This window comes from Hippocampus guttulatus, chromosome 13 (genome assembly GCF_054856545.1).
Source record: "Hippocampus guttulatus isolate MCC_2025c chromosome 13, RoL_Hgut_1.0, whole genome shotgun sequence".
In the NCBI taxonomy this organism is placed as follows: Eukaryota; Metazoa; Chordata; class Actinopteri; order Syngnathiformes; family Syngnathidae; genus Hippocampus; species Hippocampus guttulatus.
In genome coordinates this window covers 8,709,860-8,735,625 of record NC_141273.1, presented here as the reverse complement: position 1 = coordinate 8,735,625, position 25,766 = coordinate 8,709,860, and the positions used below count along the sequence as shown (strand labels likewise).

The window sequence follows — 25,766 nt, the reverse complement described above, 5'->3', positions numbered from 1 at the left end:
CAGCGCGTCAAGAACAAAGCTCCGGCTTGCCCTTTCTCACACAATGCAGAATAGATTTGGATCGAGATGCTGGAAGTTAAAATGAGGGTAGAACAGTGTGGAAAACTTCAGAGTGGGTCAGCATTGTCGGTAGGTACCTGCTGCATTGTTATCGTACATTCTTGGTACGTACTAATTCCGAGTTGCCACTATACGTGCGCGCGATGACGTCTTTGAAGAAAGATCAAAACAAAACATCCCACTTGGTGGAGAGCCTGAAGGAATATCAATGAGGACTTTCCATGCACCTTCAGGCCCCATTTACATATTGGCTATTAACCTTTTGATATTAAGCATAAGAAGGTGCATTGAGACGGAAACTCGACGAGTGTGTTTGTAATTTCTCAATTTCACATGCAATAACAACACCAAATGTCACAGCGGCTATTAGCATGAAATTTGCCTGACGCGGGCCTAATTCGGTATGCTCCACATCGGGCTCCAAGCCTCCAGCATGTTGTCAACGCGGATTTTTCATGCCGCCCGCAAACGTCCCGCTGATGTCAGATGCTTTGACACAGGTTTGCTACTTGGAACAGCTTCGGGGGACATTTTACCGAGGCCACACTTCTATTTACTCATCATCATCCGCTGCGTCAACATTGTTCAGCACCGTCAGGTGTTACTTTCTTTGATTAAAAAATGCATTGGTTCCTCCTCCGAGATCCTCATGTAACATTTATTTCTCTTTGTATCTTCCATCATTGTTACTTTTCAAGGTTGGCTTTGTGTCCGCTTAGTTTCTAGAAACTAGTTGTCATGGTTACGTAGGCGCTCACAGTGCGACAACACTTACAAGACTCGGTGAAGGGGGGAGAATCGTTTGATCGATGCATGGAGAGGGCAGGAGTCATGAAAAGACTGCTAATAGCATCGCGCTCTTTAATGTGACAAAATAATGTCTGAAAGTTGAGCATACGTGATGTGGATAAAAGTACTGGGACGCAAGCAGCTTTCTGTAGTGGAACCTCCAATGTCAAATTCAACCTGTTCGAGTTCTCATCTCAAATAATTTTCACCAAAGATTCAAGTTTGTACCAACACGAAATGGATACTGTCACTTGTTTTGGGGCCAGAGTGTATTTACATTCGATCTGTAACACTGATGTGTATTTGTATTTAATACGCAATACATTTTTCTGGATTGCTCTGATTTCCTATCTTGTGTTGTTAGATTAGATTTGTGGTTCTATGGTTATCATCACAGTCAAAAAAAAAAAGAAAACGTAAATCACACTTCTAGAGTTAATACTGAAATGTTCGCGGCCTATTTTCAGTGCACTGTTGTTGTTGGCAGCCATTTTAGATTTAGTCTGAGTCTTTTAGGCAAAAATGCTGATTCGTTTCAGTCTCGTTTTAGTCATTCCTATTCGTGACAGTTTTAGTCTCGTTTTAGTTGACGAAAATGCTAAAAGATTTTAATCTAGTTTTACTCAGTTATCTTTAAAAATAGACAAAAAGACGTTCTGGTCGACGATGGATTATGCGTTACACACAGATAAAGTGGTAACAGTTCATTGTCACAGAGGTGGTGATGCAAATCGTCACTACACAGTCATCACGTTCACCTTTGATGGGTTGCCACTCATTTTGACCTCTTTCTCAGATTCCCATGCCATTACGTTCCCACTCCATTCTATTACTTTCCCCTTCCTCTCCTCCACGTTTATTGGTCTGCCTCCCTTTCACAACCTCCTGCCTCTCCACTTTGGTCACCTCTGTTGGCCCATTGTCCTTCACTTGCTTCTTATCACCGCTGCACACATCAGCTTTGCTTTACTCCCCGATCTCGCTTGATGAAATGAACCCTGCCCACTGGGGATATTGCACACCGGATAGCACGATTCATGGCTCATCTTCTCTCTCTACCTGCACACCTCCGCCTCCTCCAACCACCTCCTCTTTGAACAGAATACTGAAATCCCTCCAGGGGCCAAGACGTGAGCATTTCATCCACCTGTGGTCTTGTATTATAAGCGGCGCTGGATATGATTCCTCGTGTGAGCCCCATTTCAGGCTCCCATGCGACGCCTTGGGGCCACTTATTTCCTCAACATCAAACATCTCGTCACTGAAGCGTCTCAAATTTCCCCGGTGTCACAATTATGTCAGCTCGGGAATGACAGCTTCAATGTTTATGCTCACCTTTCTGCTCGTAGTGTATCTTGTCAGGTTATCTTGATGTTTGCTTGCATATGTCTTTGTGTAATATGCTCATGAAGTTTGATATATATTAGAACGATCATCTCTCAAGTTGATGCTGTTTTGATTAAATTTGGTTTTAGAGGCTCTTTGTGTTTTTCTATGCAACACACGCTCGACGTACGCCGTGTTGACATCATTGTCCATCTGTTTTAAGAGAGGTTGCCAGGCAATCCAGTCCCCCAGTACATCCAAATGTATGCCATCCATGCCAACTGCATGTGTCATCCCTAACTCGCTCCAAGTCAGAGTTCGTTCTACTTCTCTTAATGAAGCGTTCACACATAACAATGATTAGGCCTAATTTTAATCTTCTTTTAAATTGAAGATATTCTCTTCCAATTACAGTCAACAAAGACAGGATTGTCAGATGTCATCCATGGTTCAATGAACCATTTATGGATCATCATTTGGTGGAAACGATCCAGTTTTACTTCAAGAGACACATTGTTGTCACTGTGTTTGGTGTTTTTGTGGTTCTGGAGATTGCAATGTCCTGTATGGACTTGTACTACAGTACCAGATTGAGGATACAGTTGCACAGCCCAATCGAAGACCATCCAACCATGCAGGCACCCGCAGCGGCTCCTCTTGTTATCTGTTGTCTGTTTAAGACGGATGAAATTTCATCTGTGCTGGATGTTACACATGCAGCACATTTGACAATAAAGTTGTACTTAATACTTGATCCGTTTTCCTTTGTTCTTTCTCACTCATTCCCTCCAACACTGACTGCCAGGGTTTTTTTGCGCCAGTCCGGCAAAGCATAGACACAGATCAAGTCAAGTCAAGTCAAGTACATCGTAATTGTCAAATGCGCTGTATGTGCATACACAGATGAAATTTCTTCCCTCTCAACCAGACAACAAGACAAGAGGAGCTGCTGCGGGTGCCCGTGCCGCCATCAAAAGAACAGTTAACATAAAATGACAAAATAATACAACACAACACATAAGACACAGACAGTCGTGCAATCTGAACCACTTTTCCTGCATACACTTTGTTGTTTGAAACAGTTATAGATGAAAGAGGAGTGAATCAAGGAGTCCTTTTCACCAGTGGGTCAAAGACGTTATGCTGAAAATGTGCACATGTCTGCGATAAGATAAGATATCCTTCATTTGTCCCACACTGGGGAAATTTACAGTCTACAGCAGCAAAATTGGGGGTTAGAAAGAAAAAAAACTAAGTGTTTGCATTCACAAAAATAATGTTTCAGTTTCAATGTACACAGTTCAATTCAGTGCAATATAAATATAGATATAGATAAGGTGGCTGTGCTATTTACAATTGTTTTTCACGTAATTCACGTAAAAAAAAGCTAGGTTTGAAAGCAACAAGAAGCTGTAGCGTCCATTAACGAAAAAAAGATTGGCTCTCATCTCCTGTCCCAGATAGCATATGGGTGCGGTTAACTTCTTTTTCTGACACTTGTAAGCCAGAAAAGATGAGTTACTTGAAAAACTCTTTTGATCCTGAATTAAAAAAAAATCACCCTAGACAAAAACAAAACAAAGACTTTAGAGGATAGACGACATCTAATATTAGCATGTGTGCTTATTGTGATCATTTCTAGCCATGTACTCTGTCTGTCCATGGATATGTCTCTGTCTGTCCAAGATTGAATCGACTCTAATATTATACCCAATTCATTGAACAATACGATATGTGGCTACCACAAAACCTTTCACATGTGCATGTCTCCTAGTTTTTGTTTGATCAAAAATTCTGAAATAATCAAAGGCAAATTCGTGGGAGTCATTTCTCGGCAAGAAGTCACACTTCCACCCCTGGTACATCTGTCCAAAAAACAAAAAACAAACTCATCATGAACCGCCAAGCATGCAGTGCCACTTTGCCTGAGTCTTGTAATATGAAAAACTTCAGAGTTTGATATTTGCACAATTGTTTCTTTTCAAAGGAAATGGATTGGCATCATGCTGGAAGAGAACCTTAAGCAAGACATTCAATCCACTTTGCTTTCTTGTGGCCTTCTAGCCAGCAGACACATTTATAAGATATTAAAGTGCCTCTCGCTTCCTGATAGTTATCCATTGATACATGCGGCCACTTTTGATGCTTATCATCCACTTAACAGGCTGCCCGGCCAGGCCAGGCCTTTTACCACATGGGGGCTGATTAATCAAACAGCTACTACCCTTATGAGCAGATTTTCATAACAGATTAGGCCAATCCTCATGTGCTAAGTAAAGCAGTTGAGGTGTTGATGTTAGCACTCTAACGCCGACTCTCACTGGCTCCACGGTATATTTTGCCAAAGATAAGTGGTTCTATTATCGTGGCTGCGCTAGACCGTTATCCCGCTCTCACCTTCTGAAAATTGGACAACTGTGACTTCACTGCTATGCAGTCTCATTACAATACAGAGGCAGACCTACAGCATGTAAACAATTATAATTACAATGATCTCAAGTTGCGGCACATTCTGGTTAGCACGTCAGCCTCACAGTGCAGAGGTGCAGGGTTTGATTCTGGCTCTGGCCTTCCTATGTAAAGTTTGCATGTTCTCTGCGTGCCTGCGTGGGTTTTCTCTGGGTACTCGGTTTTCCTCCCACATTCCAAAAACATGTGTGGCAGGTTAATGGAAGACTCTAAATTGTCCCTAGGTGTGATTGTGAGCGCGAATGGATGGTTGCCTGTCTGTGCCCTGCGATTTGTTGGCAACCAGTTCAGGGTGTGCCCCCGCCTACTGTCCGAAGACAGCCTGGATAGGCTCCAGCACACCCACAACCCTGGTGAGGCTAAGCAGATCATTAATCTGTAAAACAAAACAAAAAAAATCGGATTTTCTTACAAAAAAGGTACAGTATAATAATAATTTTAAAAAAACTAAGTGCACGTTACAAGAATATTTTTTTCTTATTTTTATTTAGGAAAAAGCCACTATCTTGCGAGGGTAATGCCATTTTAAAAAGTGAATTTCAAAATAAAGTTATAGTTAAAAAAAACAGCTATGGAAATCAGCAACTTGTTGCACAGAAGCCTCAGACCTAAAATTTACAACAACAAATCACGAACAACAACAACAACAATCATAATAAGAGTAAGGGCTGGTAAAGCCTCACAATTTTGAGGTTGGGGGTTCGATTCCGGGTTCAGTGTGGAGTTTGCATGTTCTACCCGGTCTTGTGTGGGTCTTTTCCACGTTATCTGGTTTCTTCTGGCATTTTAAAGCCATGCATGTAATGATGATCAAAGACTCATGGGACTTCATGTGAATGTGAGAGCGAATGGCTGTTTGCCTATTGGTGTCCTGGCTGGAGACCAGTTTAGGGTGTACTTTGCCTCTCGCCCCAAGACAGCCGAGAGAACCTTCGTTGGAGCACATTCGTGACCCATGTCTGGATAAGCGGTACAGAGAGTTGGATGGATGGATGGATGGATGATAACAACAACAACAACAACAAAATAAGAATAATATTACCGGTAATTACAATCATCATCGTGAGCCGTTCTCATGAGAACCATCTCGAACTTTGAAACTCAGAATGATGAGGCTGACACTATTCCACCATGCAGGCAAGATGAATTCTATTAAATGTGTAACTCCGGTCTAATATTTCCACATGACTGTGGCAACAAATAAATAAAAGGAAATCAATCACACAAACTACCCCCAAAGTGCCCAAAGGTGCACCACCATCACTCTTCCCTGCCTGCCATGTGTTCAGTCGTTTTCAGTGTGGAAGAATGCACATAAGACGTATTGTGCATCGAGTCGAAAGACAATTTCTCCTTTGGGATAACTATAGTACAACAAATAGAATAAAATCCAAATGCAAAGCTACAGATGAGGGATGTAAGCACTTAGACGACAATACCGCATGGAAGCATTTGCAGCAGTGAAATAAGTTCTCCTGACAGATGGCAAGTGCCCCTTTCCCCCCTGCTGCATAATTTAAAGTGACCTCTGTAATTGCACTATGATTCAAGCCATCATCTGCATGAGAAGGTCAGGCTTGTTGCCACCAAATTGTGGTTGAGCGTCAAACTTGGACCCGTTGATGGTGCCGTAAACGTATTTCATTTAAGGCATAATTAATGCATTTTAGTCGGGTTGTGTTTTTGCACAACACATTTAATCACAAACGAGGACGCAGGACGACTGTCGCATTTCCACATGAAGTCAATCCTCCTTTTTGACTTTATCCTGACTCTGATCCTAATCCCACACAGATGAGGGTCCTTGTCATGCACATAGTGAATACCACTACCCTGAAATCGCCTGTATTGACGATCCAAACCAGTGGTCTATTTGTGGACCCGTGAACTGTTACGATCTTTCCTGAGATGCGTACACCAAAAGTAGTAGTATGGTGGCAAACCCCGCTTTACTTCGCACATCTCAACGCATCATGGACCAATCATTCATTGTGGATGTGAGATGCGGTGGGGACCTGCCGCATGGCAGATGAACCGAAATTGAAAAATGTTTTCCTTCACTGTGTGTCTTGTTGGGGTCAGCGCGTGTACACTGGGACCGGTCTCCTACACGTGCGGACGCAAATGCACCAGACAGCTTGTTACTGGGTCACCGAGTTCACTGCCACTTTTGCTGACATTTTGCCAAGTGGGGGAGTGTAGATTGCACAAAAATGGCATGGGCTGACTTGACTGCTAAAAGAAAAGGGGAGAGTGAAAATCGTCAATTCAAAGAAGAATGGACTGAAAAAAATTGCATGCCTCCCCTCTCCAAGCAGAAGAAGATCAGTGTGCTTCATATTCTGTGAGACTATAGCTGTGAAAATCTCCAATTTGGAACGGCATCACGAAGCACAGACATTTTAAAGACACGATTATTCCAAATTCAGCAGTGAGAAACAAAAAAATAAATGCACTCATATTGCACACTGATATTGCCATATGAGGCTGCAAATCGGGTTCTTGTCCCATTTACGACACAACAGCAAAAAGCAACAGAGTGCTCACTGAGAGTGGCATGGACTTTTCTCAGATGCAGAAGTAATGAAACAATGCATGACTGATGTGATGTACACAATCGCTGAGGGCAAACAAAAAGAGAAAATGACAGCTGAAATTAAGCACTCCCACTCCCCCACTCTGATTCCGCAGCAACCAGACGCGCTGAAGTATTGACTGGTGATCTATTTAAGCAGCTGTGTGATGGAATAAAAACGCAGAGTGCATTTTCCTAGCTATGGATGAATCCACTGATGTCGCAGTTAATGCTCAGTTGATGGGGTTCCGCTTGAGGTTTTATGATGAGTCAAAAAAGGGAGTTTGTTTCCCACGTCAAGTGGAAATGACATTTTATTTTCAAGACATTTTCAGCATCATCGCATGTGACCGACCTCAGTAAATATACATTTGACCTATTGAACAAACTACTTGAATTTGAGTACAAGCTCTAAACCATAAATATACAACAAACTATGATCACAAAATACGTTTTATATAATAATATTACAATTAATATTATAATAATAAAATTTTGAATGCTTCCAAACATTTCTGTACCGTTAAAAATACAATACCGGAAACGGTTCGCAATGAGCAATGCGGATACATAATTAATGTACAATAGCTGCATATCCAGTACGCTTCAACAATTCTGATGATGATGATGAACTAATCCAGTGGTGCAGTACTGGTCATAAAATTTGACTGCCAATTGCCTTCCGCTGTGGAAATTTGGTTGAGCAGGCAACTCGTTTTTTTTTGTTGTTTTTTTTTTTTGTCATGATTACAAGTTGACAGTTGTCTCAATTAATAAGATACTATGATACAAAAAAACCAAACAAACACATATATATATATATGTTGTATATATACTGTATATATTCCTGTTTGCGATTTTCTGTCATGTGGTAAACAAGTCTTATATACTGTATATATATAAAACTTGTTTACCAATTGACAGAAAATCGCAAACAAGCAAGCAATTTTTCATGAAATCCAGAGTTTGCAGTGGTCCACTGTGCCGTGATTATTTCTCTAATATAAAGGACATTAGCAGCTAATGCAGCTTGATGAATTTTGTGAACACACTAAAAATACTGTAATTACACAGGCTGACAGAATGTATGAATAATGATGAACTGCTTCTACACCTTAACATTTAACCTTGATATTTATCATGTAGGTATGTATTGATGTTTGTCAAATGCGAACTGCATTCCTAAAGGTGGCAAATAATATCTGTTGCTATTTTTATTAGTCGTAGTAGTATTTAATGATATTTATGGAATGATACTGATCATGTCAATGATTTGTCACAATAATTGTGAAACAGATAAATATCAATAATTATCACTAAATTACAAATTTTTTTTTGCCAGTGCTCACATTCTCATCTGATCTCCTCTGCAACTTTCCTAGAAAATCACAATGGCCCATCACTGATGAGCTATTTTTTTAGAAGAGGCCCGCAGGCTACTCACGTGGTCCTTTGGGGCCCTAGCTGTGCGTGTGGGCACCAAATTCCTGAAATATCAAATACATTTGCTGAAACATGAGATTATTTTTTTTCCCAACATTCAAATTCACTGACAAGAACTTGCATATTAGGTGAATGAAAGATTCGAAACCTTTCGTAGGTATGAATGTGAGTGTGTATGACAGGTTGTCTGTATATGAGGCCTAAGTGCCTTGTGATTGGCTGGAAACCAATCACAAAACACACCTGTTCAGGATTGCCTACAACACATAGCTCTTCCATTTCCTATGTTTTTATGATTTTATGTCCTGTTTTTATATAATATCTCGTTTACTAATTTTTACATTGTATTTTCTTATTGTCTGTACAGTGTCCTTGGGTGGCATGAAAGGCGCTTTTAAATAAAATGCATTATTATTATTATTATTAAACCAATTCAGGGTTTACTCCACCTCTCACCTTAAAATAGGTTCCAGCTCACCTGTGACCTTATTGAGAACAAGCTCAACAGAAAACGAATCGACGTACACAACCAAAATGACAACTAAAATAAGAAGAAATGTACATACAAAGTGCACACAGACATGGGTCGTCATGCAAGCACGCACACAACATCAATGAAATACTGTATTGCTTCACAATATAATGCATTGCGTCACATCCCTCGCTGGTTCCAAATTGAGATTAGTGTGTCAGAAAAGTGCCAAGAGGGATTAGGCTGCTCTTGAAGAGGCTTATTCACAGCAGCAATTTGTTAGCAACTAACATGAGCGGCTAATCCTCTTCACGGGAGGAGATGAGGGCGGAGACTTGCCGCACGGAGCCTTCCCTCCCTGATACGCCCTGACGACAGTTGAGGCCGCACGCCAACACGTTTGTGTCACGCTGCCAAAGCGATGACGGTCCACAATGTTGTTGTTTGTGGTTTTGCTTATGACATTATGAAACACCGACAGACAGACAGAGAGAAATCAGACAAAATGCAATTAAAGGAGTCTGGAATGACACAAACATTTGCACTGACGTTATAGTTGTGTACTTAAAATTGATGTCAACACTGAATGACACATCAGTGATTTTAGGCTCGTTTTGTAACACAATTCAGCAGTCACTATCACACCCACTTTCTAAGGAACATATATACAGTGTATATATATATATATACTGTATATATACACAGTATATATAGTTTTTGAGTGGAAAAATGGGCCCCATAGGGCCTTTAAAATAAACAATTATGCCAACACTATTCTGGGACAAATAACGAAATAAAGAGAAGAGCGACAGCAAAAGCAAGAGCAAAAAGACAAAGGCAAGAACAACGACTGGTACCGGTACTTGTTTTATTGGGTGATATATGGAGACAAGAGGGCAGCACAAAGCAAAGACAAAACAACAAAGCAACAGCAACCACAACACCTTCTCGGCAGACAACTTGCGGCAATTAAGGAAGAAAGCAATCGCAAATGATAAAACCTGCGAAGAATGTAGATTCAGGGGGGAGATACCTTGATGAAAGAGACTCCAAAAAAACCCAATAATAAGAATAACAATAAAAAAAAAAACAATGCAAATAGAGGATAGAAAAAAGACAGCAAAAAGCAGTCATAGACAACAGTAGAAATGTCCCGGGGCGGCCTGGTGCACGAGTGGTTAGCCCGTCGACCTCACAGTGCAGAGGTGCGGGGTTGGGCCTCCCTGTGTGGAGTTTGCATGTTCTCCTCGTGCCTGCGTGGATCGTCTCCGGGTACTCGGGTTTCCTCCCACATTCCAAAAACATGCATGGCAGGCTGATTGAACACTCCAAATTCTCCTGAGGTGTGAGCGTGAGCGCGGAGGGTTCGTTGTCTGTGTGTGTCCTGCGATTGGCTGGCAACCGGTTCAGGGTGTACCCCGCTCACTGCCCGAAAACAGCTGGGATAGGCTCCAGCACCGCCCGTAACCCTTGTGAGCATAAAGCGGATCGGAAAATGGATGGATAGAAATGTCTCCTGGACTTTCCCTATCAGGGCCGCCACAGCGAGTCACTGGAATGAAATCTATTTGGAATTGACATCATCCAGCAGAGATTGCAGCATGCATTACCTTGTGGGACGCACACGTTTGCTTGTGTAACGACTGAGGCTGAAGCTCACTGTGTGCACGCATAAATAAAGGCCCCTTCTGTCCCATTTTGCTCCTCACTTTGTCTCAGCAGGACGAGGGGACAGGCAGGACCGGGGCCAGAGCGGAGTGGGCGGGTCCATCCAGCAGGCTGTTTGGAAGTGGCCCAAATGTGCGGTCAGCTGACAGGGTTCGCTCGTGTCCAGAAGGCGGCTAACAGGATGAGGCCAGGCGGGCACGTGGCAGATTACAAAACGCGAGAAGAAGGTAAAGAGATTAGACCCGAAACAGAATCTGCTGTTTTAACCTCATCACTGTTGCCACTCTGACGGGAAGCGAGGCCAAACTTGAACCGGAATTCCGAGCGTGTCCCACCCTGTCTTTCGTCTTCCTCCTCCGCTCCCTCTGCTCGTCCATCCATGCAGGCGCCTCTCCCGTCCACTGGGATCCCGCCGAGGCACCCAGGAACTTGAACGGCACTGATGAGGACACTTGTACACCTCCTGGACATCCTGTATACCACCTTGGAAAATTAACCCGCCATGCTTTTTAAATTAGGACTTCTCTTCTTCATTTGGTGTCCGCTGGGCCTCCAAGCAAGTCAAACTAAAGGTAGGATAGCACCAGGGGAGGACATTTATTTATTTTTGGCAGATGGTCGGCATTATTTTGTGAGGGATGGCGACAACATTAAGTACCTCCACCACCTAATGAGATCCAATGCAAAAGCTACAGTATATCACGACATTCAGTCTTTTCACAGTTGTCATGTTTTGATTGCGAAAGGTAGGAATCCATCTTCAGAAGTGTCACAAATGGGATCCACTGGATGACTGGTAATTGATCATTCTGATTTTCCAGCAAAGACGGCAAAGGCCACCTTAAATTGAACAGTTTTATGACCATTTCTGACTTCAGCTTTAGTGCGAGGCAGCACGAGCGGTAAATCAGCGAAGAAAGCGTACGGAGATTTCATGTTAACTACGAAAGAAGAAGAAGAAAAAAAAGAACATTTAATGAAAGAAAATTACATTATACTAAGTACATGAAAATAGAATAAAGACTACGGTGAATTCCTGGCAGGACAATTTAAAAATGTTTTCTTTATGATGATGCGATGAAATATGGTTCTTATTGCAGCTGCAGATTGCAGTCGTGTCGCATTTTACCGCATCGATTCGAGAGCTGTTTATCTTCTGTAGGACTGCGTCAATATCATGAGAAAGTGCCCATTGCTGTCCTCATCAGAAGAACTCAGTCATCCTGAAAATACTGTATAGCGACGAATGACACTTATCAGTACAAGGAAAAGAATCTTAAAATGTTTTTTCGTCATTTTATCCACGTTTTGTCTTTGGATGTACGTTGATTTGGCACATCCCGCAGACTGTTCTAAAGTGTTTGTGAAATAAGTGGTGGTGGATCGTTGCAGAATAAATATTTTGATGTTTTGACATTTTCATCATATTTTGAAGAGAGTTGGGTGTTGTTTAGGTGAACACGTCCACTCTGTCCTGGTAAAATATCAACTGATTAAAAAAAAAATAGTTCATAAATTTGAAATACTGCACATTTGTAAACCACACACAGTCAGCTGGATTAAGGAAACATGTTGCTAACTGAAAGTCCACCATGGGCTCAAAAAATGTAAACATCGCCCAAAAATGTCCACCCTGTCATTATCAAAGTGGACAGTCAGCAAGCAAGCAAGCTTACATTATTTTGCAGTTTGCATGTGCATTGTCTGCTTGCAGTTAGTCACATCTACGTTTTATCAATATGCATTTCTAGCCTAGTGGACATTTTCAACTTTTTAGGGGGATGAAATGGGAAAATGTCAAAGGCACCTTGTGGGTTTTCTACTGTATTATTAAAGTTATTATTATCATTATTATTATAGTCATGCAAATGGCTGATAACCACTCCAAGTGTATAACACCTCTTGCCCATAGTCAGGTGGGATAGATAGGCTTCTTCTTGTAATTATTATAATTATTATCAGCAGTAATAATAGTAGCAGTACCATCAATGCTAAATTGCTTACCATAATCTAATATTTTTCATGATTCAATTCTAGCTCTTAAGTAACAATAGTTGGTAAAAGTACCATTTGTTTTTGAGAAAAAAAAGAAAAAAAACAGTTGCTAGTGGCTGTTAAAACACCCACGTACACTTAACAGCACATGCAAAAAAAAAAAAGTACAACAGATAAAACACAAACAAAAATAACAAGGAATTAAATAGAACATGCAAATATTTGCTCACAGGAGAGGAGCAAAATATCATAAATGTCTGACGGTACAATGCCGTGGCGTTGTACACCACTGCAAATCACAATCAGAGTCTACTAAACGGCGCCAGTCAAAGCTGAGCGTGAGGCAGAATCTTTGACACTGCCCTTGAGCATGCAGGTGTACCTGGGCAGTGGTATTTACAAGCACGCTGAAAGGCTAAAACGAGGAACTTTTTTTATTAGAGCCACAAAAGCTCGGTGAAGCTCACAAGTGCACTTCCATGAACAAAACAGGTGGCTGTGTGAGCGTGGATAATATAATGTGATAACGTCTGGCGTCTTGATCGGTGTGATGTGCCCGCTTGAGCTCATTACGCCGAAGGAAACAAAAGCCATTCTGTTCCCGGCGTCACAGGACGCTAATCTTTTCTGGCTCGTAACTCTGCCGGGCAGCCTCCTGCGCCTGCGTCGGCTATTAAGGCCTCTCGTCCCTCCTTCCCTGCTCTCATCCCCGTGGCTGTGCATGTGCTGTGCGCGCACACACACACACACACACACACACACACACACACGCACACACACACGCACAGACACACACACACACAAATCTCATTTCAGCGTCGTTTTATCAAAAATCATGCAAGACCACTTCTAACGCCTGGACCTTTAATCAGTGTGGTTTACCTGAGAGCCCAAAAAACAGGGAATATTATCTGTCTTATTAAATTTCATCCATCATTTTTTCATTGTATTTTTCTCAAGTGCTTGTCGTCATTGGAGTTGCGAGTGAGCTTGAGCCTGTTCAAGGGGACTTTGGTCGAAAAGTGGGGAACACCCTAGACTGGTCGTCGGCTAATCATAGAAAAACATTCACACTCACTTCAGCACAAAATGGCACACTTTAAAATGATGTCGTATGTAATGCAAAGTGAAAGATTGATTCCAGGGTCACATCCATCCATCCATCCATCCGACCACCAATTCGCAGCAAGGGAATATGGAAGAAAGCTAGAGAAAAACTCGATCAAGATTCAAACCCCAACCCCCTTAAAACAGTGAGGCAGAAGAGCAAACCACAAGCACCCCATGCTGCTAATTTAAATCAAAAGCAACAAAATCAACGTGCAATTCAGGTCTAGCATTTTCCAACTGTGACTGAGACCTCAAATAAATACGAGCGACTTCATGCGAGTTTCAACAGAACCCCGATCACGACTTTGAGACCAACTTGCAAACCAAAATCACACGTGCTGCCTTTCGTAATACCAATATTAAGAGCTAAAAAAAAAGTAGGAGGAAAAAATATATAATGTTATGAAAATACGGTTGTTCACTGGGGAGAGGAGTCTAAATATTAACCAATCTTGATAACCTGTAACCTGATAACATGATAGGCTGTCCACTGGCGTAACCGCTGTCCCTGAAAGTGACAAAAGAGCAAAAATATTGGTTTTGGATGACACTTTTTAGTCGTCTGTTTTTGATTTTGGGAAACAAAATATTCCGCTCCCCAAATGACCAGAAGCACAAAAAGGTGACTCATTGTCTCACCTGACAAGGACTCTTTGGACATTCTCACCTTGAGACCATTTGGCATTTTTATTTGTGCAGGGCCAAGTAATTTTATTTTTCCATTCCCTTTCGCGGATGATGTCAAGGGTATCTCACAACACAACACGGTACAATGTGCGCATGTGAAGCAAAGACACGAACAAAAGAAAAGTTGAATAAAGACACATAATGGGCATCAAAAAAGTTTAGTTGAATGGCGACAGTTCCCTCACACGGCATGTGAGGCACTATTCACTCTCTCAAGGTCGTGCCACTGCTCTTTAACTTGGAAATCTGAAGGACGTGCTTCGGAGCGTCAATCCACAAGGCTGACGGAAGAGGAAAACGCGCCCACGCCGCATCCTTTCTTTCTTAGTCACATTGTGAACATTGAACATTTTTATCAGTTTACCTTTTCACCGTTGAATTAGCAGAACAGTTCATGAAGAACACACTGTGACCTTGTGTCCATCATCACATCATGTCAGAACTGCGCGCAAACGTTGGGATGGATGAATGGATGGGTGAAGGCAAGATGTAACAAACAGACCATATTGACCCTCGGCCAATTGGTCAAAGATGGAAATGTGGATAATCTATTCCATCAAACTGCGGCCAATGTAAAGCATTTAACCCTTTCATGCACCCTGTAACCTGACAACATGATCAGCTGCCGACTGTAGTAACCGCTGTCCCTGAAAGGGTTAATAACTGGGCAACGGAGGGATTTTTTAAAAAAATGTAATTTTTTTTTTCTCAACAATCATACGTAAAATTGTCAAGAGAAAAAATCCATCCATCCATCCATTTTCTGATCCGCTTATCCTCACAAGGGTCGTGGGGCCTTTCCCAGCCGTCTTCGGGCATTAGGCGGGGGACACCCTGAACCGGTTGCCAGCCAATCGCAGGGCACACAGAGACAAACAACCATTGGCGCTCACAGTCACACCTAGGGACAATTTTGAGTATCCAATCAGCCTACCATGCATGTTTTTGGAATGTGGGAGGAAACCGGAGTACCCGGAGAAAACCCACGCAGGCACGGGGAGAACATGCAAACTCCACACAGGAAGGCCAGAGCCGGGATCGAACCCACGACCTCGGCACTGTGAGGGCAATGCGGACCACTAGGCCGCCCAAGAGAACAAATAAATAAATAACGTGAAGTCTAATGGCCCTATTTTCATGCCCAGCACATGTTTAGTACTAAGTGCGGTCTAATTGTGTGCATGGGTGAAGTTTTCTTCCTTCTATTTTCCTTGATTGGCGCAGAGTAGAATGGTGCCTTTGCACGGCTGTGCACCGTGGTGAGAGGAGATGCAGCTGACTCGTTTGCCATCCACTGGAAGCAGCTCCCCTCATTATCTTTGAATTAAGCACACAAAGAGGCGTGCGGTCTACATGCAGATGCAGGAGATTAGGGCGCGCAAAGTATATTTCAAAGGAACTAAGGAACTGCAAGATCTACACTCATGGATTGTGTAAAGTTGGCCATTGCCAAGTTGGCACTTGGAGACCAGCTTCTGTGTGTGACAACCCCAACACCCATAGATCTGCTGTGGTTTGAAAACTATTTTTAAGATGATAATAATAATCACAAACTGTCCAATGAATTGATTTGTACAATGATTCAGAGGGATTGTCGCACGCTGTTGTAATATTTATGAATGAAATACAATGACATCCACCATGCTCAGAATCGATCAAATCCACACAAAAAACGCGTTGTACTACCTGCGCCACACACCTAGACCTTCTTTTAGCTGGTCTCAAGTCTAATCTATTTTCTGTCACCAAATTGTCAAGTGCGCCGGGGGCAAAAATGCCCTCAGTTCGCCGGAACACCCAGCGAGGCAAAACATTGTTTGCCAAATTCCCAATCACGGAAAATGGACTTGTCCTGGGGAGAAAATGAAGATGTGCCAGTTTTTAGGCCCAGTGCACGTATGCCAAAAGAGGGCCCTTAATGATGCATCATCTCATGCATCTCGCTTTTACACCCCTTCACAGCACTCATTACGACAAAAGAAAAAAAAATGCAAATTTAAATAATCCGTGGGAGGATCAAACTGTCGCTATCCTAACTATAAATTGTTTCTCAGTTCTTGCCATACAAGTGTATTAATAAACAGTAGGCCTAGATGCAATATGAATAAAATGAGTGCACAAATTCTCTCATTCCAAAACAAGTTAACTGCAAATGTTGAAACATACAAACAAGAAAACTGTTGAACATTATTATTTTGTTAATAGCAAAAGATTAAAACAACCACCAATCTGAACTTTACATAAAAAGTGACAAGATATACTGCTGGTTTTGTTCAATCACGTATCAGTCTACGGCAGGGGTGGCCATTACGTCGATCACGATCGACCAGTAGATCAAGGACTGGTGCCAAGCCGATCTGAGGGGTGTAGAGGGGAAAAAACCCAACAACATTTGTGTCTCTGTGCATGTTAGAAATATATTTTTGTGTTAATGTACACTGCACCCTAATCATTCTATCAGTCTCACTTTCACAAAAAGTATTTAAAAAATAAAATTACCACTGTGTGTATATATATATATATACAGTATATAGTATACAGTATATTAGTATATAGCATTAAGTAATGTTAATTACTACAAACATTTACTTCTACATGCATGTATACCATTAAATTTGGCCTTATAAATATTACATATACTCATACACATGTACAAATACCTGTACAGCAGGGGGGGGTACCTACTTTGCGGGTTTTCCCCTTTCGCGGGAGGTTCTGGTCCCCATTAACCGCGATAAGCGAGGGATCACTGTATTTCCTAAAACTGCATACAATGTAATGTCAAAATGAGTTATGCGAAGGCCATTCGAACAACAAAGCTTGTGTTTATCTCAGACGTTTGAACAAACAACACAACCTGAGCGCTCGGTGCTGCACGCTGTTTGTCCGCTGCCTGCACACGAGCGTGCATGAATCCATCTCGCTTGCCAGAATCGAAAGAGGATCACGTTGCAGAATTGATCTTGCGTTTTGTTTTTCTCCCCCTTTCCGCCCCAACAACAACTCCCGAAAATCTTTAGTTTTCTTTAAGCTCGGTAGATAATCCAAAGGAGCCCCTTTTTGTTATTTGGGTCTGATGACTTCCCGTCTGTGTTTGGGGGGGGGGGGCTCACAAATCCTGGCTTATTGTCTTAAGGAGCCCTCTGAGGGTTGCCACCTGGCATCACAATGCTGGCTTTTCTTCTCAAACAGCTCTGATGTAATACTGACGACTGGCGCGTTGGCTTGTGTAATAGCGCGGAATTAGCTTCTGCTCATACTCCCCGTCCGAGCTAAGGTCTCCCGCACGTGGGCAGCATGTCGCACCTCGTCCGTGCCCACGTGGCCGCCCGTGTTGGAGTTATGTGTCATATTTGTTGATTTTCATCATCTTTTTTTGGGCAGTCGTTGTGATGTAATCCTGAACAAACTGGAGTGTGCTCTCAGGGTATTCCACTCACATTTGACATTCATAATTGACATGTAAACTGACCGGGGAAGAATGAATGACTTGACCAGTGCTACTGATAATGATTGACAATTAGACGAGCCGATGATGGTGTGATATTACTACGACCGAGACTATGGAGGCAAGTGTCGGACTATGTAGAGATGTTGATGAACGTGGGATCTATAAGGAAGTGTTTGGAATCAGAATCTGAATGAGTTTGTTGGCTATTTGGGTAAGCACCACATTGAAAACCATTTACAAGTGACCAGCAACATTCAAACAAAATGCAACGCAAGAGAGAACAGCAATAAAACTTGGCTGGAGAAAACATGCCCGCTTGTGGAAAAGACTCATAATCACCTTCCAGAAGGATAAATTACTGCACAGAATGAAACGTTTTACAACACCTGCCAGGAAAAGGAGAAACGGTCCAAGATACTGTGCCAGACAATGGGCACATTCTTTTCATTTCATTTCATTTTGAGTCGTTCGGACCGGCCACAGCGCAGGGGGAGAAACTCTCAGCAAGAGAAGTAGAACATTTAACTGAATGCCTGAAAGCACACGAACAACAAGGCTGGCAGCAGGATGACCTGTAGGCTAATTTACAATACTTGAGGCCTGAGACAATATCACCAGGTCGGGCACATAAGTGTCAGTTTTCTGATTCTTTACAGTATATGTCTATAATGGTAACCCCTAAAAACTTAATATGACAATGGGGCCGAAACACACCATGATGCAAAGGGGCATCAACGTAGTTATTGAAATGTACTGTAGACTGACCAACAAACAGACACAATTAAGCAAGCCAATGAAGAGTTACTACAGCTAGAGATAAGACCATAACGATACAATATTGGCACAAATTTATCACCTTTTGAAAGGGCAGAAGTGCAACAGGCTCCTTCTGCTTTGGCTTTTGTCTTGACTAGACCAGATTTATTTTTAACTTTTTAGGCCCAATGTTTTCACTTTGGAAATGAATACTGTTCTGCTATCTTCATAGAGCAAGCAGGCCAAATCTTTGTGTGACTAACGAGGTGCCGCTCAATTACCAGTGAGCAACACGGCAGTACTTTAGAACATCACAGAAAATTTGGACGTGGTATTTGGTTGTTGCATGATAATTCCCCAGTTCACACAGCACATGGATCAGATTTGGCCCCATTAGACTTCTCTCTGTTCCCCAGACTGAAACATGAACTATGTAGTCAACATTTTGATACTGATGTAGTAAATGAGGCATTCCTAGAGGAATGTAATTTAACCTGGTTTTGGAATGGATTAATGCAACCGAAGCATCGATGGAACAAATGCATTGAATTCCAGGAATATTCTGTTGAAAAATTATAATAGACCAGAATTCTATCTGCCTCTTGTCTTTTTTGGACCGGAAAATTTTGCGACACAACTCGTATTTGCTTGATTTGTTCATTCTTACATGACCTGTAAAATGTAAATTTTTGTAATTCTAACTATGTGAGTCCTCTCTGTGAAAAGTGTTATGTATCAAGGAAATGCTTTCTGTTTCTACTTGCAGACATCCAGTACCATGGTATTTCCGGACTCCGGGATGTGAGGTACCGATACTTTTTAGAAGCTTCCCGAATGACAAAATATAACAGTAACAAAGTGAGAGCCAGTGAGGATGGACATCGCAGGAAGAGGTCGACCATTCTCACCACTGGTGTCAAAGTGTGTCCCCATGAGACCATGAAAGCTGTTATCGGCAGCCATCGAGCATACTACAAGCTCCGAGGTAAATATGCGTATGCTCTTCTTAATATATACTGTATATATTTTTTTACCTGAAGTACATCCACATCACATACTCAAATATGGTTTTTTTTTGTTTCTTTATTTATATGTTATAATGTATTTTATATACATTATATATGTGTTAAAAATCAATTTATTTCATTTATTTATTATGAAAATTGTCGTCATTTAAATTTACAGTAGTAAAGTGTGTTTTCTCTTTTTGGTCAGAGACAGCTTTTTTTTCGTTATTTTGTTCAATCGTTTTTGTCTATGTGCTTGCACCTTTCACGGAACACTTGAAAAATGTTCTTTTTTTTCCCAGAAGAATACTGATTGTCAGCTGCACTGTCGTGCCCGGCACACTTCCCATAAAAATACTTGCTAAATGTGCTTTACTGGACTAACAAAAATGTACAAAAAGAAGAAAAATACAAATAATGTCATTAATTATGTAAAAAAAAATGGATATATCTTTTTGGAGTAGAGACACAAAGAAAGCCTTGATATTTAGCATTTATACACAAATGGTTTCTGTCCAATAAAATAGATTGTGTTTGATTCAAGCTGTGCATTAAAATGGCCACCCAGGCTGGGACAATTCATCCGTTGATAACATGCATGACTCCAATGAGTCATTTTTAAAAAAAGGATCAAGATGACTTTGTGTTGCGGACGTAATCGCTGCGTGCTGAAATTAATTTGCCGGAGAATAAAGATGATGTCAGACCTTCCAGGCACAAGAAGATTACATTGTGTTTGGGATATTTATATTCATAAAAATATGCAAATGCGGCAGATTAAAAAACATGAACAAGTTGACCTTTATTGAATTGGCCCAACTACTTTTAATGTTTTATTTATTGATATTACTGTACTGTATTTGGAGTTGTGCTCAAACGCTATTAGGAAGCAATCCAGTTTGTACAGTGGATTTACATAATTACATGGATGAATATATGAATAATTAACAGAATGGAATAATTAATTCAAAATAATTGATTCCACTCTACCTCAAATAACGTATGCATTCTTGCGCATAATTTTTCTGTGAAGGAAACGGCAAAAAGCTTTTGGGAGCGTTTCATAAGTACAAATTTACATTTCATATTAAATGTTAAAAAGGAGTGGAAAACAGACATGTGCAATGTCAATTCCCAATTCCAATAAAGTTGGGACTTTGTGTAACAGTGTAAATAAATACAGAATCAAATAATTTTGAAATCCTTCTCTACCTATATTCAACCGAATACACGACAAAGAAAAGAGCACAGCAGTAAGACAAAACATGGTTGAACTGTATGCGCGGGTGGAGTTTTCTTTCTTTTGGTATTTTCACAAATACATGCAATTAGAAAAGGGTGGTGTGCGCCACTGTGGGCATGACAGAGAAGCAACCGATTAGCTTTGCGGCCAAAGGAAGTGACTTCTCTCATTCCCTTTAAAATCCAGTGAGCAAGAGGGGTAGTCTTCCACATGAAAGAAGCAGAAACTGATTCACCATGCAGAGAAGCCAAAGCACGCAAAATACGTTTGCAAGGAATTGCACGCAGGCCTCCACATTTGGCCAGGGCGATCACAGATCACCGCTGTGAAGTGGACACTTGGAGATCGCCTTCCAAGCCAATTGTTGGCATCTGTGTGTGACACCCCCCAACCCCACGCTCTTGGTGCGCTAGAATGCCTTACTCTGTCATATTACCAAACATGCTAAACAACGCTTGCATGGCACAAAAAACAAGGCACACCAGTTTTTACGCCCCAGCACACATGGTGTTTACGAATATATATTCCTCATGTTAAAACTGATCAATGTTCTTGTTGTTGTTGTTGTTTTAAATACTCACTTAATTTGAATTTGATGCCTGCAACATGTTCCAAATAAGCAGTGGCAACAAAAGACTGTGAAAGTTGTGAAACGCTCAAAAAAACAATAAAAGAACAAAACATTCCACTGGTGAACAGGTTAAGTGAAAAGAGATGCGTGTCACGAATGGGTTTAAAAGTTGTTCAAAGGCAAGGATGTAGTGAGGTTCACCACTTTCTGTGAACTTTTTCCACCGACTAGATTTGGCAATAACACAAAATGTCATCTTCTTTTCAAGTTTGTCAGGAAGCCATTTGGGAGGCCTTTCGCATTTTCCTGGACAGGGTGCCAAACACAGAGGAGTACCAATCTTGGGTTTACACCTGCCAACATGAAAACCTCTGTATGGATGACCTGGCTCAGAACTTCAGTAGTTCTCAGGAGCATTTGGACATGGTGGCCCAAGTGAGTGCTACTTTGCTTGCACTGAAGCTGATAGTAACTGACAAAAATGACTACTATACAGACACATTTTACATTAACATGAACATTACTCCTAAATGCCAAAATAATAAACATTTAAAAAAACAAAAACAAAGCATAGATAAAATCTTTGAACTTCAAAGTTAAATACCACTGAATTGGTGATTTCTTTGCGTACCATTAGAGGGAGCTTGCACACCATTAGCGGTACACGTACCACACTTTTGGAATCACAAATCAAACGTGATGACATTATTATTTTTTTCTTTCAGAGAGTGGCTGAGCAGGCTGAACTTGAAGGGTAGGTTCAAATTCATCTTTTTAAGTAGCGTTTTGGGGATGTTTCTTGTCATTTTCTTGAAGATTTCTTTTGTATTTTGGTACGTGCTTTGGCCAATTGGTGAGAACCAGATTTGCATTTTTTTTTTAACTTCAACTTGCTTTCACTGATGTTGTCAGAATGTTGTTGGTTGTGTCATTACATTTTATGTGCCTTAAAACATACGTTTCAATGCTTATTAAAATGATTAAAGCGTAAGATAGATTTGAACCCTTTCATGGACCCTGTAACCTGATAACATGATAAGCTGTCCACCGTAGTAACAGCTGTCCCTGAAAGGGTTTAAAAAAAGTGACATTACTAAATGGGGTTCTTTGACTAATAAAGGACTCATTTAATAAAATTTGAGTGAAAGTCATATTCTAATGGCTAATGTCTCATTTACCAGTGTTGTAATGGAAACACCGGAACCAGGGGTGGAATGTGAGTTAAAAACAAGTGAGCTCATGACCTACCCATACAGTATGCGTTGATGTGACCGACTAACAATATGCTAACTTGCATATTTAATTTGGTCTCAGGCACCTGGACCCCCCCAGTGATTCTAATTCCAACAGAAGATAATGTGGTATTAAAACACAGTTTCAGTCACTTCTTTTCAATGAAAACGGTTGCACCGAGTGACGATTTTTTTCTTTGCCAGATCACAGAAGAGCCAGACATGATAAAAGAGAACGACGGGGAGTACATTGTGGAGTTTAACGCTACCATTGTGGAGCCGTCGTACATTGAGCTGCTGCATGACCCCCAGGCGGCTGATGCTGATGACATCACAGGAGAAATAACCGACAAGGTACAAATGAATGAGGATTTTGAGAACTTTCTTCCTCCTATCAAACCACTTTGGATGAGTTGAGTTCTTGAAATAAGCATAGATTTGTTTAAACGATACTGCAGTCTGCCCTATACAAATGCCACTTCATCTTCGAGGCTGTATTGGCCTTGCTTTGTAGACTGGAGCTACTTTATGACCTGGACCGAAGCCAAGTGGCTTTTTCCCCTTACAGCCACATTGGGATGGCGAAGCGTGTCCACTTTACTCTTGGCCCAAACACAGCCATGAATCAACATCCACAAGGGGTCTTATAGCAAGCAAGCCAGAAGGTTAGGTCTTGAGCTAATTAGGTGAATAAGTACTCCAGGGTCACCTCCTATTCTCAATGGTGAGGGAAGGGTACCATCTTTGACATGATTTACAGCCCTATCAACTCAAATTTTGCCTTTGGCAGTGCAGTAACTTCCAGTGGACGAGAAACTCATTGCTGTATTTGGGCCACATATTTCTTGGCAAGCCGAGCATTGCTATGGAAATGGAAGTCATCAATTAGATGCACTGACACGGTATTGATGGTTTCATGCTGAGAGTTCAGATATGGAGAGGCAGTAGGGGAGTCGGATGATCTGCATTTCTGAACAGATGTGTTTTTAATTGGCTTTTAAATCAGTCGAGTGATTTAGAGTTGCAGCTGTCTGGGGCGGAGATCTCGAAAGGTTGGGGGCAGCGAAGGCAAAGGTGCTCGGGTGTAACATTGGAGGAAGTCATTGAGATTTTGGCAAGCAAAACGACACAAAACTGTCCTGTAGAGAGAGCCAGTGAATATGTTGGGAGACGGTTGGAATGTGTTCCGGGATTTTACAGAAGTCAATTCCAAGAAAGTAATTTATTTGTCAAAGGGACAGAAACATTTGTTGGTTGTATTTCACTCATCCGTGAGGATTAACGGGCAGAATCAAGATTCCGTAGAAATGCCGCAAAGTTTGGCTTGAGCGGCGTCGAAGAGGTGAGGCAGCTAGGCTAACCACAGGGACTAGGTGACAACCAAGTGAGGAAGTATCAGGAGAGGTTGAGGGCAGCGGTTTCAATTTTCGGTTGCCTGACAAGGATCCTGATTATTTGCATTAGGTGTGTGGCAGAAAGAGAGAGATGGAAAACATGCAGGAAAGAAAGCCGCCCTCGAGGACTCAGGTTTGAGAACCCTGGTTAAGGGAGATGATGATGTTGACTTCTTTTCTTGAAATTCAGTTTCAAGATTGCTGGCCATGGTTGTTTTTGAGTGTTGAATAGATGATGGAAGTCATGCGTGATTTTATCTAAATCTAAATCTACTGATCATCAATATCATTGTCCACTGTATGATGTGACATCATAGCTAATAGAAGATCAGAAGGGGCACCCGGTGAGATGCAGCTAGTGATGGAAATGAAGTTAACGCTGATCAAGAGATAAGATCAAAATCAGATTAAATGTGACTGTATTTTATCTTTAAGAAGAAAACAAATGTTGGTAAAGAGCAACTTTTGAAATCATGCCATTCTGGGTTGTATTTAAGTTTGTGCCTTTTCTTCCGGTAGATGCTTCACGCCCTTAAAAAAATTCCAGGATTTAAGGAAATTCGCATGTTGGGATTCAAGTGAGTTTAGTGTGTGTGTGTGTGTGTGTGTGCGTTGTAGGTAAATAGTATGGTAACAAATGATAGAAACAAACGACACAATGAACAGAACACAATTGTTGCATACCTTATTTCCTCCCTGAATCCCATTTTTGTGCTGATCTTTTATTGCCGTGTCGTCAGTGTAGCCCATAGTTCACAAACAGTCTGCCACCTTCATGCAGCTTTGTGACTTGACTTGTTGTGTGCATCAGCTCAGAGGACGTGATTCTGCATTATGCCGTCGTCTTTGATGGAGACACCGAACTCAGCGATGACCCTGAGCCTCCAGATGACCAGACAAATGTGGATGCTCCTAAACTGAGGCATATGATTATGAAAGCTTTACAAAAGGAGCCATCGCTTCCTCTGGACATCCAGAATCTAAACTTTGAAGCTGGTGAGCACAATTTTCACACTTTTTAAGTGGAGCTGCTGAGGAGAAAGTACAATTGATTTTTTCCTGTGTGTCTTCTCAGTAACTACAGCCTACCCAGATGTAGCACTCAGCATGTACACCACTGGGAGCGGGGATGTCATCAAGGTCATAGAAGAGGACACCACCCCAATGTTCTTCCACACAGTGGCAGCAACAGAAAAGACATTTGAACGTATGAAAATTCAACCTCAAACACACACTTTGGCGTCTCCCATACTGACCACCCTCCCAGAATCCACCTCTGCACCCTCAGTCGCCGATGAAGTGCCAGTGGCAGCAGCAGTGGAGGATGCATCCGGAGGTGATCCTACAGCAGAGATGAGTGATGTCATCACACCAGCTACAACACCAGAGGCCATCTTAGAAGAGGGACAAGAGGCAGGCGTCAAGGACGAAAGTGCAATAGAAGTTAACAGTGGAGGTGAGATGATCAATCAATAATTTCTCTGAGGGTCAACATTTAAAAAAGTATTTTTTCTTTTG

General features: G+C 41.6%; 1 protein-coding gene and 1 long non-coding RNA gene across 9 annotated transcripts in view; one reads left to right on the top strand and one right to left on the bottom strand.

Annotated features, from left to right (window-relative positions):
• Positions 1-10,895: 10,895 nt before the first annotated feature.
• Positions 10,896-25,766, top strand: part of impg1b (interphotoreceptor matrix proteoglycan 1b) — a 30,738-nt gene continuing 15,867 nt past the window's right edge. For 2 of the 8 annotated variants that reach the window (XM_086127701.1, XM_086127702.1), the window contains exons 1-10: positions 11,037-11,374; positions 19,568-19,786; positions 21,891-22,057; positions 22,348-22,376; positions 22,804-22,853; positions 22,937-22,983; positions 23,059-23,208; positions 24,768-24,826; positions 25,060-25,244; positions 25,324-25,704. In XM_086127701.1, coding sequence (XP_085983827.1) covers positions 11,305-11,374; positions 19,568-19,786; positions 21,891-22,057; positions 22,348-22,376; positions 22,804-22,853; positions 22,937-22,983; positions 23,059-23,208; positions 24,768-24,826; positions 25,060-25,244; positions 25,324-25,704 — 1,357 coding nt within the window. In that variant the 5' untranslated portion in view covers positions 11,037-11,304. The other 6 variants (XM_086127694.1, XM_086127700.1, XM_086127699.1 and 3 more) reach the window with 6 other exon arrangements.
• On the bottom strand, positions 16,186-17,354 carry LOC147196190 (uncharacterized). Its single transcript, XR_015102597.1, has 2 exons — positions 17,280-17,354; positions 16,186-16,951 (listed from the first exon to the last, which is right to left on the bottom strand). It is a non-coding gene; the product is annotated as an uncharacterized LOC147196190 (long non-coding RNA).